The following is a 19,363-nucleotide window of genomic DNA, read 5'->3' on the forward strand; positions in this document are numbered from 1 at the left end:
TGTCGTATGTGTACGGATTGTAAAGCCCTCTGAGGATAATTTGTGATATTGGGCTATAAAATATAAACAGAAATGTATTTAATTGAATTCATATTTTCTTTTGACAATGGAGAAGCAAAATATAGATCTCACTACAATATATTGCAATCAAAGACTCCAAATATGCTGCTGAAGAGCGCGACGTGTAATGACGACGTAATATTGTCATTGTAGCTAATTATATACGCATATGTACATAAAAAAATAGCAAGGGGAAGGAAGGGATGGGGGAAGGGGTTAATAAAGACAACTCATAAATTCTCTTTAATTAAAGCCACACATTAAAAATAAACTAAAAACCATAAACATGGTGTGTTCCTCCTTTCTCTGCCCCACAGCGCAGACGGAGCCTCTACACACCGAGCTAAGGCCAGCCCATGCAACTAAATTACATTTTTTAAGATTCCTTTAAAGTTGTTGAGAGATAAACGAGTGGAGGTGAACAGAGGACAGATGGACGCAGACACTCGGTGAGCCCTACATTTGGGCTTCAACTTTCAATCTGCAGACTTCTCCTCATCTTCCTCACATCCAATCTCCTCCTAATCCCTCTCCTCCATCCCTCCTCCACCTCCTCCTCAGTTTTCATTTTCTCAACTTCGCTCTTCATCCCTCCATCCCCGCTCGTCAATAACTGTGTCTCGGGGCTCAGTGACTCATATGTACTCTTCTCTCTCTGCTTGTTTCTCACTAACTAAATATGAGTCCATAATCCTCCCATCTGTCTCTCTCTCTCTCTGTCTCTCTCCTTCACCAACTCCAAACCCACGACCAGCTCATCTGTCTCTCTCTCTTTGTCTCTCTCCATCTCCCTCTGTCTCTCTATATCTCTCTCTCTCCCCCCCCCACTCCCTCTTCACATACACTCTTTCAGATGGAGATTAAAGCGAATTTGACTTTGTTTTATTTTAGGCTTCGGGTTTTTGAGAAGCCACTGGCAACGTTATTCTGCACATTGTATTCAAATGCCTCCCTGTTAAAATAGATATCTGGAAACAGTCGAGCCGGAGTTGTAATTTCACTTTTTCTAATGTGCATTCACAAGATGTATTCACAGGGAGCCGATGGACAGAAGCAATAGAAGCAATAGATGTCATGAGTATGAATACAGATTGTAATACTGGGTAACCCATCAATTAGAGGTGTTTTTTATGGAAAGGGAGGTTCTGGACCTGATTTATGATTGTTGTCACGCAGACGGGGACCGTTAACCATTTCCATACATGGTACACAAGGGTAGACGTGAAAACCACTGCACGGTGCCACCACCAGGTGTCACTGTGGCTCCGCGTGGGGCCGCAGTCAGCTGCCCTCAGTAGGAGCTGGGTGGCAGTCGCTATCAGTTTAGTTCCTGTTTCGGGCTTCAGATAATAACGAAACACCGAATGAGGCCCTCTGGGCTTCTCGAGGCTTCTCGTGGCGTCTTGGGGCTTATCGGAGCTTCTCGTGTCTTCTCGTGACTTTTTCGTGGCTTCTCGGGGCTTCTCGTGGCTTCTCGGAGCTTCTCGTGTCTTCTTGGGGCTTCTCGTGACTTTTTCGGGGCTTCTCGTGACTTTTCGGCTTCGGGCTTCGTGACTTTTTCGTGGCTTCGTGACTTTTTCGTGGCTTCTCGTGACTTTTTCGTGGCTTCTCGTGGCTTTTTCGGGGCTTCTCGGGGCTTCTCGGGGCTTCTCGTGACTTTTTCGTGGCTTCTCGGGGCTTCTCGTGGCTTCTCGTGACTTTTTCGTGGCTTCTCGTGACTTTTTCGTGGCTTCTCCTGGCTTCTCGTGTCTTCTCGTGACTTTTTCGTGGCTTCTCGGGGCTTCTCGTGGCTTCTCGGAGCTTCTCGTGTCTTCTCGTGACTTCTCGGAGCTTCTCGTGTCTTCTCGTGGCTTCTCGTGGCTTCTCGTGACTTTTTCGTGGCTTCTCCTGGCTTCTCGGGGCTTCGCGTGACTTTTTCGTAGCTTCTCGTGGCTTCTTGGGGCTTCTCGTGGCTTCTTGGGGCTTCTCGTGACTTTTTCGTGTCTTCTCGGGGCTTCTCGTGGCTTCTCGTGACTTTCTCGGGGCTTCTCGTGACTTTTTCGTGGCTTCTCGTGACTTTTTCGTGGCTTCTCCTGGCTTCTCGTGTCTTCTCGTGACTTTTTCGTGGCTTCTCGGGGCTTCTCGTGGCTTCTCGGAGCTTCTCGTGTATTCTCGTGACTTCTCGGAGCTTCTCGTGTCTTCTCGCGACTTTTTCGTGGCTTCTCGGGGCTTCGCGTGACTTTTTCGTAGCTTCTCGTGGATTCTTGGGGCTTCTCGTGACTTTTTCGTGGCTTCTCGTGGCTTCTCGCCCCGTGATGCTTTCAGCCTCCATCTGCCTTTGTCTCTCCTTCCTTTCCCCACCTTTCTCTGTGGCACATGGAGACATTGCATTGGAGGGAGCCAGGAGGTGTTGTGGTTTCTGGGAGTGCCGGGGAACCTTTACATCTCCACAATTTGTTGGAAAATCAGGTTTAAAGACATTAGGCCTCGACATGATATTTTAAGTGTTCTATACATAACCATGTCTCGGGTTAGCACCTGCATACTCTGATCTTTGTTTACCGCAGCGCTCTAATGTATTACTGACATCCTGCATTCATCACGGTTTCTGTATAACAAGGCTTCTAGCCCAGCACACGCTAATACCAAGCTACGGGCATCCTACCTCCATTAATGCAATCTCATTACAGTAAATAAAGCAGAGCACTTATGTCTGTTCTGAAGCAGGGATAATATTAATCTACCTAGTTGTCTTTATGATTTAGAGACAATCTGAAAGAGATTATGCTCTTGAATGTCTTTTAATATATTCAGTTATTCTTTCTTTCTGCAACGCCTACACATGACGGTGACAGTGTCCGGATGTGGTTTGTGAAAGCTCTGTGCTAACATTTAAAAAGGCAAACATTATATGCCTCAAAAATTAGAAATGCACCACGTCCATCGCTCCTCTCCTGTCTCGCTCCACGGCCAACACACAATGTGTCGGTCCATCATGTCGACGGGGGAAATGACTAACTGGATAAATGTGTGACCTGCTGGTGGCGCTACGTGGCTGTATCACTTTATAATCAACCCAACAGGTGTTATGTTAGGAAATGATGCACTTTGGACTGGAAGGAATAGTTCACCCAAAAATGTATTAAATTTATTCCCTCAGTAAACATTGTAAACATGAGTTTATGGTCTCAATCTCTAGTTTCAAGTGTTCTTCAATACAATGTTGGAACAAACCAATATGGCGACAGCCAAAAGTTGTCAAATTCCCAAATAGCAAGACTGTCTAGTTATTTTCCTCGCTTCATTAACACTGACGCCCTGACACCATCGCAGGAAGATCCGAGTCCTATCACATCAGGAAGTGACTCAGCAACTTCCATAGTTATGAATAGGGCCCCAACTCCAGCTGTGTCCAGTGTTCTACACATATTAATGAGTAATATGGGCGTGGACCGTGCACCGTGCACCTGTTCCCTCCTCCCACCTGCACGCCGCCGGCCTCGTGGCCCCTAAAGTCAAAAACTCTCTCCATAACGACTTGGACTTTAACACGAGACGGGATTGAATTTAAAATGTCCCAAAAGAAATACTTGTGCCAGAGTTTGGTCAAATATTACAACAGAAGAAAAACACACACAATGGTGTCGTAAAAATATAAACATATATAAACAATAGAGTAACAATAAGAAGTGAAACTGACATCACTGCACAATAGAGATAACAGTAAGATGCTGTTTATTCGGTTTTTTGGGACCACTAGCCCTACCTACTTTCAGTGTGTGTGTGTGTGTGTGTGTGTGTGTGTGTGTGTGTCTACTGGGAAAAGATACTGATGGAATTTTGAGGGGCGGTAAGTCAGGCTGACACTCAACTGACACTATCTCACTTCATATGGCTGGAGAGAAAGCAGGCACATTGAGATTGCCAAGGTTTGTGTGTGTGTGCGTGTGTGTGTGTGTGTGTGTGCGTGCGTATGGTAGATATTGAAACACAAACAAATGGTCAAAGGGCCAGCGGGGGCTGCTGAGATTGCTTCCATCAGAAGAAAAAAATTGTGTTCTGTAGTAGCTGTGTGTGGTTGCAACCCTGTATCACAAAAATTACGTTCCCCCAGACCTAAAATGCAATTTGCAGTTACGTTTGACTCAAACGTATTTCTCTCCAAATTACGTTAGAATGAAACGTATTTCTCTCCAGATTACGTTTGTATTTGACGTATTATAATTACAAATACGTCTCTGATGAACGTATCTTTGCCGTTTGTTATCTCTCTTTTCTACAATGCTGTTATGAATTGTAAAAAGCGTCCTCTAGTCTTATTTATTATTTTGTTATATATGTTGTTTCGCCTGCGTATTCTGACAGCAATAAGCGTTGTAACGGATCATATGAATTGGCGTGAAGACTTACTGCTGGTGACTCTCCTTTATTTTCTTTTTTAGGTGACAATACATGAATTAAAACTCGCCACTATCACCACCTCATCACCACCGTAACAGAGTTAGTCCCATACGGGTCAAATCAACTATTAAACTTGTTATAAAATGCGCATCTGTCCGTAATCTATACCATAAAGTTCGCATTTTAACCTAAAAAAAAGTGCGCTTCCTTTTAACCTTTCAAAATAAAAGTCCGATTTATCTGTTAAGCGGAAGTAGTATAAAACGTCTATATTTATTCAAACAATACAATATAAAAGTCATACATACATCAAAATCAATAAGGAAAATGCTAAACAGTCAAACAACTCAAAACAATAAACCCTTCATGGCGTTATTTACAGGTGTTTACTTCTCATCAAACAAAAAGTGCAGGTACCCGGAAAAATTGGGGAAATAATTAGAGAATTGTTAATAAAACATGATTTACCCTACAACTTCCACTGATATGCATGCAAACTAATACATCGCTTCACACACACACACACACACACACACACACACTGACAGAAACACATAGACACTCACATACGTACACACACACACAGGCAGAGACACACACATACTCACACACACTCTCACACGCACACACACACAGACAGACACACACTCACACACGCACACAGAATGACAGACACACACACACACACACACAGAGACACACACAGGCAGAGACACACACACACATTTACACATGCACACACACGCATACTCTGCAGACTGACCCTTGACCTCCCAATTGTCTCTCAGATATAACCCTACTGCTTTATATTTAATATATTATATTTACCTAAATATAAGACTTTGAGGTCATGAGGGGAATCCCCTCCAAAACTTTCAAAAGAGAAAATTGTCACCGTGCCAATAACCCTTGTACGATCCTTAAAACCAGACTTTTAGTAAATGTTCATACTTTCAATCAACTTAAAGATCTGGATTCTTTTCAGATCCATAGAGGGGCCTCTGAATATGAATACCCTACAGTTTTGGACCGATAGCTCTGAGTTAAGGGCCCCAAAAACAGGTCCAAAGGGTCAAATTGGGTAAACATGTCAGAGCTTAGCTTTCTTTTCCAGGTTGTAGCCACTCCCAAATGGGGTAGAATACAATTGAAATTGTTCATATAGTACAAACATGTAAGGAGTTGTTAACCATTGAAGGAAGGAATTTTGTTTTTTCCGGGTTTTTAAACCCTTCCCAAGCAGGGATGCTAAGTGCTATATGTTGCCAGCCTACATGGTTGGACCCCATTTGGGAGTGGCTACAACCTGCAAAAGAAAGCTAAGCTCTGACATGTTTTCAAGAAAACAAGCTAAAATCAGCCCAAGCTCACAACAGGGTCTCAGATTTGTTAAACCACACACCCTTTTCAAGTCCTGGATTTCAGACAGCCAATTAACTCTTGTGGTGTTGGAGGAAATTTCACCCCATCACCTCATTGTAGGCCCTGTCCTGAGTGTCTGTGTTCAATTTGGGATTTGTGACTAATATTTAGGAGATTATGGCCATTTTGCACTTGTCAAAAATATGCAAATTTAAGAGAATAAGGCCCAATTTGACCCTTTGGACCTGTTTTTGGGGCCCTTAACTCAGAGCTATCGGTCCAACGCCGTAGGGCAGGCCTCTTCAACTAGCGGCCCGCGGGCCGCTAGTTGAAGCCCGCTTGAGTTTAACTCTGGACTTCACTACTTCCGTCAACAATCCTTCTGCGCGCGACTCTCACTAGCCCCCCCCCCGCCAACAACTCATCAATATTCTGTGCGGCCCTCACACCCCCTGTGATTTTCTTATTTGGCCCACTTGCTACTGAAGTTGAATAGCCCTGCCGTAGGGTATTCATATTCAGAGGCCCTTCTTTGAATCTGAAAAGAATCCAGATCTTTAAGTTGATTGAAAGTCTGAAAAATTAACTAAAAGACTGGTTTTAAGGATCGTATAAGGGTTATTGGCACGGTGACAATTTTCTCTTGTGAATGTTTTGGAGGGGATTCCCCCCACAACCTCAAAGTATTACATTTAGGTCAATATAATATATTAAATATAAAGCAGTAGGTTTATATCTGAGAGACAATTGGGAGGTCAAGGGTCAGTCTGCAGAGTATGCATGTGTGTGCATCTGTATTTGTGTGTGTGTGTGTGTGCGTGTGTGTGTGATTCTGCCTGTGTTTGTATGTATGTGAGTGTCTGTATGTGTGTGTCTGAGTGTGTGTCTGTGTGAGTGTGTGTGTCTGTGTGTGTGTGTGTCTGTCATTTTGTGTGTGTGTGTGTCTGTCTGTGTGAGTGTGTGTCTGTCTGTGTGTGTGTGTGCGTGTGTAAGAGTGTGTGCGTATGAGAGTGTGTGTGTGTGAATATGTGTGTGTCTCTGCCTGTGTGTGTGTGTACGTATGTGAGTGTCTATGTGTTTCTGTCAGTGTGTGTGTGTGTGTGTGTGTGTGTGAAGCGATGTATTAGTTTGCATGCATATCAGTGGAAGTTGAAGGGTAAATCATGTTTTATTAACAATTCCCAAATTATTATTTCCCAGATTTTTCCGGGTACCTGCTCTTTTTGTTTGATGAGAAGTAAACACACCTGTAAATAACGCCATGAAGGGTTTATTGTTTTGAGTTGTTTGACTATTTAGCATTTTCCTTATTGATTTTGATGTATGTATGACTTTTATATTGTATTGTTTGAATAAATATAGACGTTTTATACTACTTCCGCTTAACAGATAAATCGGACTTTATTTTGAAAGGTTAAAAGGAAGCGCACTTTCTTTAGGTTAAAATGTGAACTTTATGGTATAGATTACGGACAGATGCGCATTTTATAACAAGTTTAATAGTTGATTTGACCCGTATGGGACTAACTCTGTTTCGGTGGTGATGAGGTGGTGATAGTGGCCGAGTTTTAATTAATGTATTGTCACCTAAAAAAGAAAATAAAGGAGAGTCACCAGCAGTAAGTCTTCACGCCAATTCATATGATCCGTTACAACGCTTATTGCTGTCAGAATACGCAGGCGAAACAACATATATAACAAAATAATAAATAAGACTAGAGGACGCTTTTTACAATTCATAACAGCATTGTAGAAAAGAGAGATAACAAACGGCAAAGATACGTTCATCAGAGACGTATTTGTAATTATAATACGTCAAATACAAACGTAATCTGGAGAGAAATACGTTTCATTCTAACGTAATTTGGAGAGAAATACGTTTGAGTCAAACGTAACTGCAAATTGCATTTTAGGTCTGGGGGAACGTAATTTTTGTGATACAGGGTTGGTGTGTGGGGTGTGTGGGTGTGTGTGTGTGTGTGCTTGGCGAGTGTCTGTGTGTGTGTGCAAACATGCATGACAAACAGTTTGTTTTTAGGTGGGAGGTGTGTTATTACAGAGAGGAAAGGGGGGACAGCATGATGAGTAGATAAAAGGAGCATGTAATATTACAGTGTGATAACGGAGAGGTGGATGATGGATGGATGACTGGAGGAAAAAAATTAAGATAAAAATGGAGATAAAATAATAAAGAGTCACATTTTAAATCTTGTAATTTAATGAGAAAATCGTGACGGGTCGCTAAAAGAGAAAGGGAGAAGGCAGCAACTGGAGAGGGAAATGAGAAGAAGAGGAGGAAAGAGAGGAATGAGGTGGAGGTGTGAGTCTCTTTCTGGGATCTTCTTCTTCTTCTTCTTCTACTCTTCACACATGAACATCATTCAGAAACATTTAATCTGGCACCTTCTTACACAGGCCGTGGTGATGGAGGATGAGATGGGCCGAGGGACAGTCAGCACGACGCTCTAACAACGCGACACTTATGGATTTCAACCGCCATGAAACTCAAGAGAAGAAGAAGAATATGGAACATGGCGGGAGAAGACTGCCAATATTCTTGTAATGAATTAGGTATTATATATTAGATATATTTGTTGTTATTTTTCTAAAATGTTTGTTATTTCAATTTTTTTAAATTGTTAATACATTTTTAATTTTAATTTTTTTTATATTGTCTGTCACTGTTTTATGTTGTCTGAAACTTTGTGTAATGTGCTACTGCTGCTGTCTTGGCCAGGACTCTCTTTATTTAATCTCAATGAGGCATTTCCTGGTTTAATAAATTTGATATAAAATAAAAGATATTAGATATAAGTTTATGAGAAAAGTCCAGTTTTTCCCCCCGACCTACTCGATTCAGAAATACATGTCTGATATATAATATTGGCGGCTTCTTGTGATTCAATAATTACGTCCAACAATACCTCATATCTAGTGGGGGAAAAGGAAGCAGTGGGGCTGGTGGGAAAAGATGTATCCAATTTGGAGGTACACAAACCAATCCTACCCACTGGTGTGTGACAGATCTGTCTGCAGCTTCTGGTTACTACCATTATATTATACGAATCTTTCCTCGAGACATCGCTTCATAAAAAAAAAGCAAAAGTCATATTATATTTGACGTTATTTCCATGTACAGAGCAGATGTTGTTCTCTGCATGGAGAGAATGCCTTACAAGGTGAGTGTTGCATTGTGGGTCTTTTGAGAGATTCAGCCCTGAATGTGTTACGGAATAATAAGCCCAGCGGTCTCATTCATAAACGATGCGTACACACAAACCCAAAAGTGCAGCATGCCTCCGAGTTTGACTTTGAGTCTGAGTCTTCACAGTCTTTGTGCGTAGAGTTGCTGCAGTGAACACGACTTTGATTCTTTCATTCACGGTTCATTGGGACAGACATGGTAACAGATATGGTACGTTGTATTAAGACCAAGTGAACCTCCGTGTCCCTCCTGTTATCATTTCTGATCCTTGTTAGGACTCAGAGAGTCAAGGGGATTCTTAGTGTTGTTCACCTCCCTGCCTGAGGGGGGCGCTGTGTTTTATGTGTTGTGCTTTTCTTGTTTCAGGTAATTGGACGGCTATTCAGGAGGGAACCGGGCTCTCTCTCTCCAGCTTCCAACCGGGCCATGCGGCGCAGCACAGTTTCGTGGGTGGTGGGGTTAATTAGCGTGTCGGTAGGGGGGAGGAGCCATTTTGTTTAACCCTGTTTTCTGCTCCGAAGATAGGTCAGACATCTGTACTTTCTTTGTTCCTTTTGTGGTCTAGGTAAGTTAAGTGACTTACACAGATTGTTCTGTTTGTTATTTTGGGCCGGGCCTCACCCTGAAGAATGGAAGACACTTGTGTGCACCAATAAAAACCGTGATACTCTTCTCTGTATAACAGTGTAAACCTCAGCTGCATTCAACCACTGATTGTATCCATCACATTGATGACAGATCTTTAGAGATCTGACCTCAATGCGAGCCAGACTTTGCAGGTGCGTGAGCCCGGTTGATCCAGACCAGGGGCCCAGAGAGATCACGGATCAACAACAGGTGGAAAGACACCCAAGTGTCAAACGCCATTTTAAAAACAGGAAGCTGAAGTCAACATTACACTCAGAGCCTCGTGATACAGAGAAGAGCGCCTTCCCTCATGTTCCTCTCATGCACAAAGGACTCGTCCTGCCTGTCCAGTTAAAAGGGGAAGGGAGCCGACAGCCCTTCCACTGAACTACACACAATGCAATGAGATGAAGAGAAAAAAACGCTCAGCAATTGGGTGGAAGGAGAGGGGCGGGGCAGAACACCGTCCAGAGCTTTGATTGACACCTAGCAATTTGTTTTCATTCCCTTTCGTCGCAGTTTCAGAGCGACATCGGTGACAGAAATATCACAAGTTGAAGGGGAAAGCCCAGGCGGAGGATAACAGACAAACAAAACAACCTTGAACTGAGATGGAGAAGAGGAGAGGAGAAGAGAAGAGAAGGCAACACAAACAAAACAGATCATTAAAATCAAACAAAGGTCTAGAGGGAGAGAGAGAGACAGTGACCGTGTTTACATGCATTCGAATAACTGGCTTAGTCGGACTGAAATCGAATTATCCGTTTCATGTAAACACCTTTGTTCGACTATGTGCGGTCCGACTACGATCCGATTAACACCCCTGGATAACTCGATCCGATCCGGTTGATAATTCGACTATCGCGGCATGTAACGGTGAATTGGATTAGGAACTGGACTTTGCGTCTTTGCGCATGCTTGAGATCCCGCCGCCCTCCCTCCCTCCCATGTCGTGACCCGGAAGTCGAAAGAGTCGAAAGAGACGATAATGTCACTATTATCATCATGCAAGAATAGTAGAGGGATGTAGCTTCGCCTTGCTCTCTGCTCGCCATCTTTCTCGAAATGTTGATGTTGTTGTTGTTGTTGTTGTTGGTGGTGGTGAAGAGGTCAAGCGGAAATGGCTGTATCACCACGAGTTGTAATGAAAACAGCGCCACCTATCGTATCGGATATGACATGCTTTCGGCCAATGATTCGAATTACTCACTGCCATGTATATTGGGATAACAGCAGATCCCCCAAAAGATAGCATCGTCCGACTAAAGCAAGATTCGAATTATACCATCATGTAAACGCACTGTGTGAGAGGGGAGACGGCGCTCGTTTGTATTGGGAGGAAGCGGCAAAAGCAAGTAATGGAGAACACATGTGCGTCCGTGGTGGGGAATAAAACACACTCCGAGCAGAGCGGCGCTCAGGCTTTCCTCTGAGATGAACAGGGGATTTGGAATTTGGTAATAACCTTAAAAAACATTTATATTGTGGAGGGATTATCCAGACTTCAGCAGTTAGTTTAGCTGAACCATGTTGTGTGGTCGTATTGCCACATCGGAAGACGTAAGCAGGAGTCAAGGATGCTATCATGAACCATAATATGTGCGTAAAGACAAAGAAATGATTTAGTTAATAAAGTTAAAGTTCAACTTAAAGATAGATCGGTATGGAAGCCCCGAGTAAAACAACTCTATAGATCCAATTTTAAAAGTCTAATCTAAATTGTGTTGATGACATTCGAAGAATAAAAAATAATTTAACAGGATAATTTTTTGGCAAGTGTTTTTATTTGTAATATAACCGAATGAGATGAGTTACAAAAATAAACACCTGACACAACCTTTTTTTCCACCTACTTTCAAAGAACACTTAAGTTGGAATCAGTACGGTAATTTGGAAAAAAAATTATATATTTTTTCGTTCTTTCATTTTATTTAGTTTTTATTATAAGACAGAAGACAATATATAGACATAACACCCAGAGGATGACAACACGGTGAACAAAACTTCATAAAGTCAGAGTATTGAAAAATGATGTGTGTGTGAGCTTTTTTTAAATTTAAAGAAACAAAATGCATAGATTAGGGCAGATGTATTTGTATGAGCGTATGCATGTATGCAGAATTGAATTGGTTTTCAGGCAAGGGAAAATAAAAAAATAAAATAATTAAGATGAATGAACTAATCAATAAGATGAGTGGTGTCATGTTTGTAAAAACATAGTGAATGATGACCATGATGTCGTGGTGTTCTGTTAATAATGTTGAAAAACACACAATAAGATATTATCGCAACATGATTAAATAAAAATGTAATATTTGTTCAATAGGTGAATATTCAACTCGCCCTCGGCGTAAATGAGATGAAATATCTGCTCTTCTTGGGCCGTTAATGGTTTCATGATGGGAAATCTCACAGCAGCAGAGCGATGGCCTAGAATGAAAAGTAATAAATGACTGATGAATGCCGTCGGAACGTGAACCAATTCACTTTCAAATTCGAGTTTGTTTTTTTGAGGAATGGGAAACGCGGTGTTTTGAAAACACTCAAGCTCTGTTTTACGTCTGCAACTAACGTCTTCACAACGGTGGCGAAACGGGGTCTCGTGGGTAGTGTAAGATCCAAACTAAAAAACACAATGTCTCCGAAATGAGGTTGAAACAATTAAAATGTCGAGCCGTGGCATAAACCTCTGGGATCGTTTCAGGAGACGGGAGCCTCCTGTGTGCACATGTTGAGCAAGGCGTTGAAAGAACACTTTAAAATGCATACTTCTGGCACCAGTACATCCACATTCGAGCGCTGCGCTATTAATAAATCAATAACGAAGACGGACTTCTTGAGTAACTCTGGCTTCAAAGGCAAATATCTACGACGTAGATACGAGTTGACTGAGAACCGACGGACACACGCATCGCTCCTTCAGCTCCTTGATGTCCGTTGGAGTGCTATAATTGCTATAATTAAAGGTAAAGTGTCCTTATAGAGAAGAAAAAATAGGAATTCATTTGTACACTGGTGATATAACATAAACTTCTATGTGAGTGTGTGTGTGTGTGTGTGTGTGTGTTGTGTAGGCTCTTTGCACAGAGCAATTTAATGCATGGTGAATGCAGATTCCATTCAATCTGAGGAAGCAGCGTTGTGTACCTGCAACACCCAGGTGTGTGTGTGTGTGTGCGTGTGTGTGTGCGTGTGTGTGTGTGTGTCTTACCTAGGTGAGTTTATTAAAATGTGTTATAGAAGAGTGTAGCGGTGGTGCTCAGCTGTGCAGGCTGAATGAACTTGGTCCGCATGGTTGACTGGAGCAGCCCACTGGCTGCCCTCTCTGTCACTTCCTGTCTCAGGGTCTGTTGCAGATTTCAATTTCAAACGAACTTCAATCTCTCTCTCGCTCTCTCTCTCTCTCTCACTCTCACTCCTCCCCCATCTCTCTGTCTGATGTGTACCATTTTTTAAACTGAATTCATTACAGCAGCAGCAGCAAAAAGAAAAGAAAACATGCCAAAACGACGTATCTGTGAGAACGCCAGCGGTCCAGACCCCAACACCCGACCCCGCCTGCAAGTGTCGGATATGGAAACTACTTTTCCCCGTCACGAGTCGTCCCCTCCCGCCTCCCTCACCTCGTATACTCGCCCGACAGCCGCTACTCACCAATGACAGGAGTCGCTCCCGGCCGGGCGTTAAGTGGAGTTTGGCTCCAGGCACCAGCAACAACAACAAAAAAAAGAGAAAAAAAAGAAAGAAGGTTGGCGGGAGGTGTGGTATTGGTTTGGGCTCAGAGATTGTTGAGTTGTGGGTTTGACTGACAGTCTGTTGTGTGTTATTGGGAGATGGCGTCATCGTCGTGGGCGGGATTCAAGTCGACGACAGTCGTCCCCCGAAGAGAAGCTCCCATCCCCTCCGCTGACGACGACGGTTGGGAGTTTTTATGAGCACCTCCGCCTAGCGAGACAACGAGACGGATTATTAGGAGCAGGAGACAAAGACGAGTCACATATCCCCCCCTCCATTTGTCCTCCACCTACCCTGCCCTGCACAGGTGGAGGACGGAGGCAGGACGTTGGTGCCCCCTCCGTTGGTCTGGGAGCAGACGGTGGCGTGACGCGCGGCCGCTTTCTGCTTGTAGTGGTTACTGTGCAGCTTGTACTTCATCAGGAGGATGAAGATGAAGACGAGGACCGAGGCGACGATGATCCCCCCGATGATGATGATCATGGTACCTCCCAGGAACTTGGGGAGAAGGTCCAGAAAAAAGATAGTTAGCCCAGTGTGCAGCTCCGGTGCAGGCACTTTTTGCTGACCTCGCGTTTTCACTCAGACGATTCATCCACATCATAACAGCCACAAAATGAATACAGTCTTAAACATTCAACTAAAACAAACACTGGTTACTTTCATTGAAAGCTATTGAGAGCTATTGAAGTCCATCCGTGACGAAGGAAACACACTTTGAACAAATAATTGGTGAAACGCCTCCAGATCTCAGATTTAGCTGTTGGCTTGTCACCTCGGCCTAACGCTCACGGACACGTTCAATTTACATTCACTGAGACTAAATTATGTGTAGCTCCACAAATAGAAGGAAAGGAAATAACTAATGTTTTTGGGGAACTGAAAGGGAAAATTGGGACAATTTCCAAAATGTCACATAACAAAATGGCCACTCTGGCTGAAACTACACCTCCCAGACTGCCCCATCATTAACCTGCAGCTACAGGTGCTTAGGGCATCTAACTGAGGCAGGGCTGGGAAGCTTGATAAGAGACAGAGGGGAGAGCACATGGAGGGAAGGAGCTGGACAAGCCAGGTGTGAAAGGTCATCCAGGACGAGGTCACGACCCAAGTGGACTAACAAGAGGAGGACTTTGTCACATGGACTTTGATACGATAACTTTTTTGTTTAAAGAACCCTTTTCTCCCCCGGGACGCTTTTAGTTGAGTCATGGACTTTTTTTGATTTGTTTGAATGAATAAACATTCCCCTTCTTTTTTAAACCTTTAAATGTTGCCTGTTTTAACTCCTCCCTTGCCCTCCCCCACTCTAGCCGGCACTAGGGACAGCCCGGGACGTGACAACGTAGAATTACAAACTTCTTTTGGTTTCTATTTCTGGAAACAAATGCAAAATTTTTAATAAATACTCATATATTAATGGATACTAGCATACTTGGCTGGTATTTACAAACGGTTGCATGCTCATTTCTACTCAGCAATGTGTACAAAATAAACCGATAAGCCATAAATGAACACTGCCCCCATCATCAAATGAATTAAAACTCGATTACGAAGTAACTGTGGGATCTGTGGAATAGAGTGTTCATCAGAATCCCTGCAGGTCCCGAAGTCGCCAGACGGAGGAGCAATGCACTGACCTGGTCCCGTATCGCGTGACAGCGGCCGTACTCCATCTCCGTGGAGAAGGACACGCAGCCCACCATCTTGGTGCCCCTCAGGGCGGTGATGCCGTCATCGTAGACGGCCAGCACGCACAGGTCGTAGTCCCGCGACGACGCCAGGTCACTCAGCAGGAAGTACTTGTGGTCGGCTGGGATCATCCTGAACGAGAGAAACACGGAACAACCACATTTTATTCTCCCATATCCTGACTTGTTCATCCTTTAGAGCGATGGCTCTCAACCTTTTTTCAGTGATGTACCCCCCTGTGAAATACTTTTTTCAGGCAAGTACCCCCTGACCAGTGCAAAGCATTTTGGGTTGAAAAAAAGATGTAATATGCAGCATTTTGCCTATCATATATAATATATACAATTCAGGTTATGAACTTACATATCATTGAATATTTATTGAATAACTATTTTCAAAGGCTTTTCTAATGGATGTTCATTTTAAATATATTTAAAAACAAATCTCACGTACCCCAGGGGTACACGGACCCCCATTTGAGAACCACTGCTTTAGAGGACAGGTTACGGTTGTCGAGACGGAATTATTTGGAGCTCGGTTTTGTCCATATTAGTGAGCAAAACAATAGCAATAGCAAGAATACTTCATCTTCTTCTCCAGATGTCGTTTATCTCTGTCGATGTACACCCAACCTGTTCTCATTCCCAACTCGGTTGGGCAGGAACTTTTTACGGTACTGCTTAGCCATGCCATTAATAATGAGAAACTATGCAGGCTGCTACGAAGATAAATAATTAGCTTTAATTGCTTAAATGTCTCACAAAATTAGATTGTGAACCAGACTGCAAAAGCCCACATTTGGAGGGCGGGAGGGAGGAAAGATTCAAAGAAAAAACTAACTTTAACCGAAATGAAAAACGTTGATTTATTTCTCATGTAACTTTAGTAATGCCACTTCTGTCCTTAATTTAATCTCAACCATTTTCGAAAACCTAATTAAGTAGTTTACAATCTATTCCTAAACCTAACTAAGTATTTTCTCTCGGGTCAGCGTCATGACCCATCAATCCATCCACCCCATCCTCCTCACTATATGGACTCTGCCACCCTTCAAACTACATCAACTGATGTAGTTCTCAGATGCGTCTCAAACGGCCATGCCTGGGTTTACATTGGATTCTCAGTGCACCTCCTGCAGGCTCCAGGGTGCTTCATGCATCGGTATCAGATGCTGACCAGTGACAAAAGCCACCAAGGAATTCTGACACGAATGAAGTCTCTCTCTGAAATAATTTTGCTGGATGGTTTATTCCATGTGTTCAAAAGTATCCGAAAATATCCAAACTTTTCCCCGGCGGACTCAGAGCCATGCTCCGACAACTCAGCCTCATGGAGAGTTACACATTGGACGCCTGCCAAATATAAATGCTTGAGTCATCTAGAAGTCTTTTAATGCGAGTCCAAGACAAGTCAGAGGTCTCCAGTTACCGGAATCAAACGCAGCCAATAGAATGAAAGATGCCTTTCAACAGAGCAAAATCCCAACTTGCGATGTGATGTGTTTTTAAATGACAAATCCATCGCCCTGAAGATGGCGCTCTGCGTCAACCCCGTCTCCTTGACTTTCCGTAAAGTGCTCTCTCTGTTACATTTTCTCAAATTGAAAGAAAACAAACTACTTAGTTACGTTTAGGCAAAAGAAAATAAGAACTTGGGTCACATGGCACAGTATCCTGGGTGAAAGTCCTGTGGCAACCACACTGGGCTCCTCTGTTAAACACTTCTGGGAAGCTTTATTCAGTCAAACTTGGGGACTTTTTAATCTAAATGTGCATCATTCTCAGTCCAAGTGAAGCGTAAAACTAAACGTGTCGCTGCAAAGAGAAGACCGGCCCCTCATGGTTCTGTCTCGGTCCGTCTCCATCCGGTCAAGACCCACATGAATAGATTGTTGTATTGATGTTGCTGCTTTGCTTCTTGCAATGACTTCTGTTCTAGTTGTCCTGGCGACGAACAGAAGTACAGATCCAACACAAAAGTTCAGTCAAAGATTGAATTCACAACATATACATATGTTATATGTTGTGAGTGCTGTATTGGTTTATGACGTAGATATAAATGTGTACGGATGGGTGTAGGTAAACTGTGTAGAGACTGTGTAGATGTATAAATGAAAGGAAACTGAGAGCCATACAAGGGGAGGGGTGGGATGGGGAAAAGTTTGTGTAATGTTTTTGTTTTGTTTTGTCTTGTTTTTTTTTCTCTCCTTGTTTTCATCTTATGTAAAAAAAAAACATCATCCTTGTGTGGTGTTTTCTACAAGGTTATACATTTGTGTATTTTCTTTTTGTAAAATAATATTTTCAGCATAACAAACTGTAAATGCTGGCTATTTCACGACAAATATCCTGTCAAAAAATGTTTGTTAATAAAAAATAAATCTTAAAAAAAGAAGAAGATTGAATTCGAGGTATACAATTGAAGTGGAGGGAATATACACTCAGAGGAGAGGAGACAAGGCAATGGAGGACGCTGTCGGAATTTCAACTTGAAAATCCAAGACGCGAATGTTACAAGGTGGAGTGGGATTTAAGAGAGAAGGGAGGCGAGGGAGACGGCGGCGGAGAGAGGGAATATGGGCAAAGAGAAGGCAGACGAAGGAAGGAGACGCTGAAGGGAAGTGACGGGAAGCAGGTGTGACACGGGGAGACGGAGAAGATGAGAAAATACACAAGCGGCACAGCTGAGAGATGAGACGCAACACGGACAGAATCGAGAGAAACGAGAGACGATGGGAGTCGGTACCGAACTAATGATACACAAATATTGACCTGGGCAGCACCCCCATTTTTGCCGTTCCAGTTCCACTTTGGTCTCTTTGCTGTCCGTCCTAACCGGTTCACACAGCCTACGACACATTTCTCAGCGCTGGGAACAAGAATCCATATTCATGGAAGGCCCATGACCCATGACTTCATAACTTCATAACGTATCTGATACAGGAATAAAAAGATGATTTTTTTGTGGATAACATATCAAAAGTAACCCAAGTAGCTCACGCTGTGCTGCGGCAGCAGGAGCACCGATGTAAAAATACGCCTGATTAAAATATGTCACGAACAATTACTTCACATCTTTGACTTACACACATCACTTCTCACACAACTAAATAATTGTGTTTCATTCCAATGTTATGTTTGGAATAAATCAGGTCATTAGAGTTAAGAAATCGTACTATGTGAAAAGAATAATACTGTAAAAACTCAAGCAAAATGAGTCTTTGTCGTGGTTTGGATGAGGATATATTGTACTACCACACATTTTGAATGTCCACAGCCTTATGATGTTATATTTGCACAAGCAGCAGATGGCAGACTAACATGACAGGTATGCGCTTTCAGAGTGGAATGGGAGGAAAGACTACATGTGTCTGCGCAGCTCTTCTTCGTTTCTGGCAAAACGAAAAGGTGGATAGAAGAGAAGGATAAAGGACAAATCTGGTGATATTAAATACACTTTTTATTTTAATTTTTAAAAAATTCATAAAAAGACCCAAACCAACAACGAATGATTCTACGAGCAAGTATTGTCTGTGTGTATCAAAGCCTGATACAGGGTTCTTACACATTTTGACCAATGGATTTCCAGGACTTTTCCATGACTTTAAACCAAATTTCCATGACCAAACAGAAATCTCGATATAAGCATGAAAAATGTAAAAAATGTTGCGTATTGAGGGCGTACGCCGGCTTATATTTTGAGCGTCTTTCTTTAAAAAAACATTAATTATTTCAAACTCTGCGTCAATGAACATGTGATAACAAATTTCCATGACTTTTCCAAAACTTTTATAATTGTAGTTTTTTCCATGACTTTTCCAGGCCTGGAAATGACCATTTTAAAATTCCATGACTTTTCCAGGTTTTCCATGACCGTACGAACCCTGCTGATATGTCTTCTACCTCTTGGCCACAGAGCTCCATTGAAAGCCACCAATGAGCCAACACTGTTGCTCCGGGTGACACCTTCCTCCTTTGCCATGAACGCAGCGTCTGTGGCTCAGAGGTCAAGCGGGCTCGTCTTCAATCAGAGACTCTTAACCCCCCCATTGCTCCTATGCGTGTTAGTTAGTGCTGATGGGCAGGTGGCACCTTGCATGGTAGCTCCTCCCATCAGTGTGTGAATGGATGTGAATGATGACGTGAAGTGTTAAAGAGCTTTGAGTGCTCAGAAGACTAGAAAACAGATATACATGTACAGTACATTTACCATTTTTCATTTGCACAGACTCTAAACTCTTTGCTTAAAATGGGCTTGAAGACACTCTCTCTGGTGTTGTTGCTAAAACTGGGTGACGACAGT

At 42.8% G+C, this 19,363-nt stretch overlaps 1 protein-coding gene across 7 annotated transcripts in view; it reads right to left on the minus strand.

The window, feature by feature from the left end:
* Positions 1-19,363, minus strand: part of si:cabz01090165.1 (uncharacterized protein LOC100333421 homolog) — a 349,850-nt gene that overhangs the window by 34,387 nt on the left and 296,100 nt on the right. For all 7 annotated transcript variants that reach the window (XM_056440460.1, XM_056440458.1, XM_056440453.1 and 4 more), the window contains 3 exons: positions 15,010-15,193; positions 13,663-13,867; positions 13,289-13,579 (listed from right to left, as the gene is read on the minus strand). In XM_056440460.1, the coding sequence (XP_056296435.1) occupies positions 13,458-13,579; positions 13,663-13,867; positions 15,010-15,193 (511 nt within the window). In that variant the 3' untranslated portion in view covers positions 13,289-13,457. The remainder of the gene's footprint in view (positions 1-13,288; positions 13,580-13,662; positions 13,868-15,009; positions 15,194-19,363) is intronic.

The sequence above is a fragment of the Pseudoliparis swirei genome, chromosome 20 (genome assembly GCF_029220125.1).
Source record: "Pseudoliparis swirei isolate HS2019 ecotype Mariana Trench chromosome 20, NWPU_hadal_v1, whole genome shotgun sequence".
Lineage (NCBI taxonomy): Eukaryota > Metazoa > Chordata > Actinopteri > Perciformes > Liparidae > Pseudoliparis > Pseudoliparis swirei.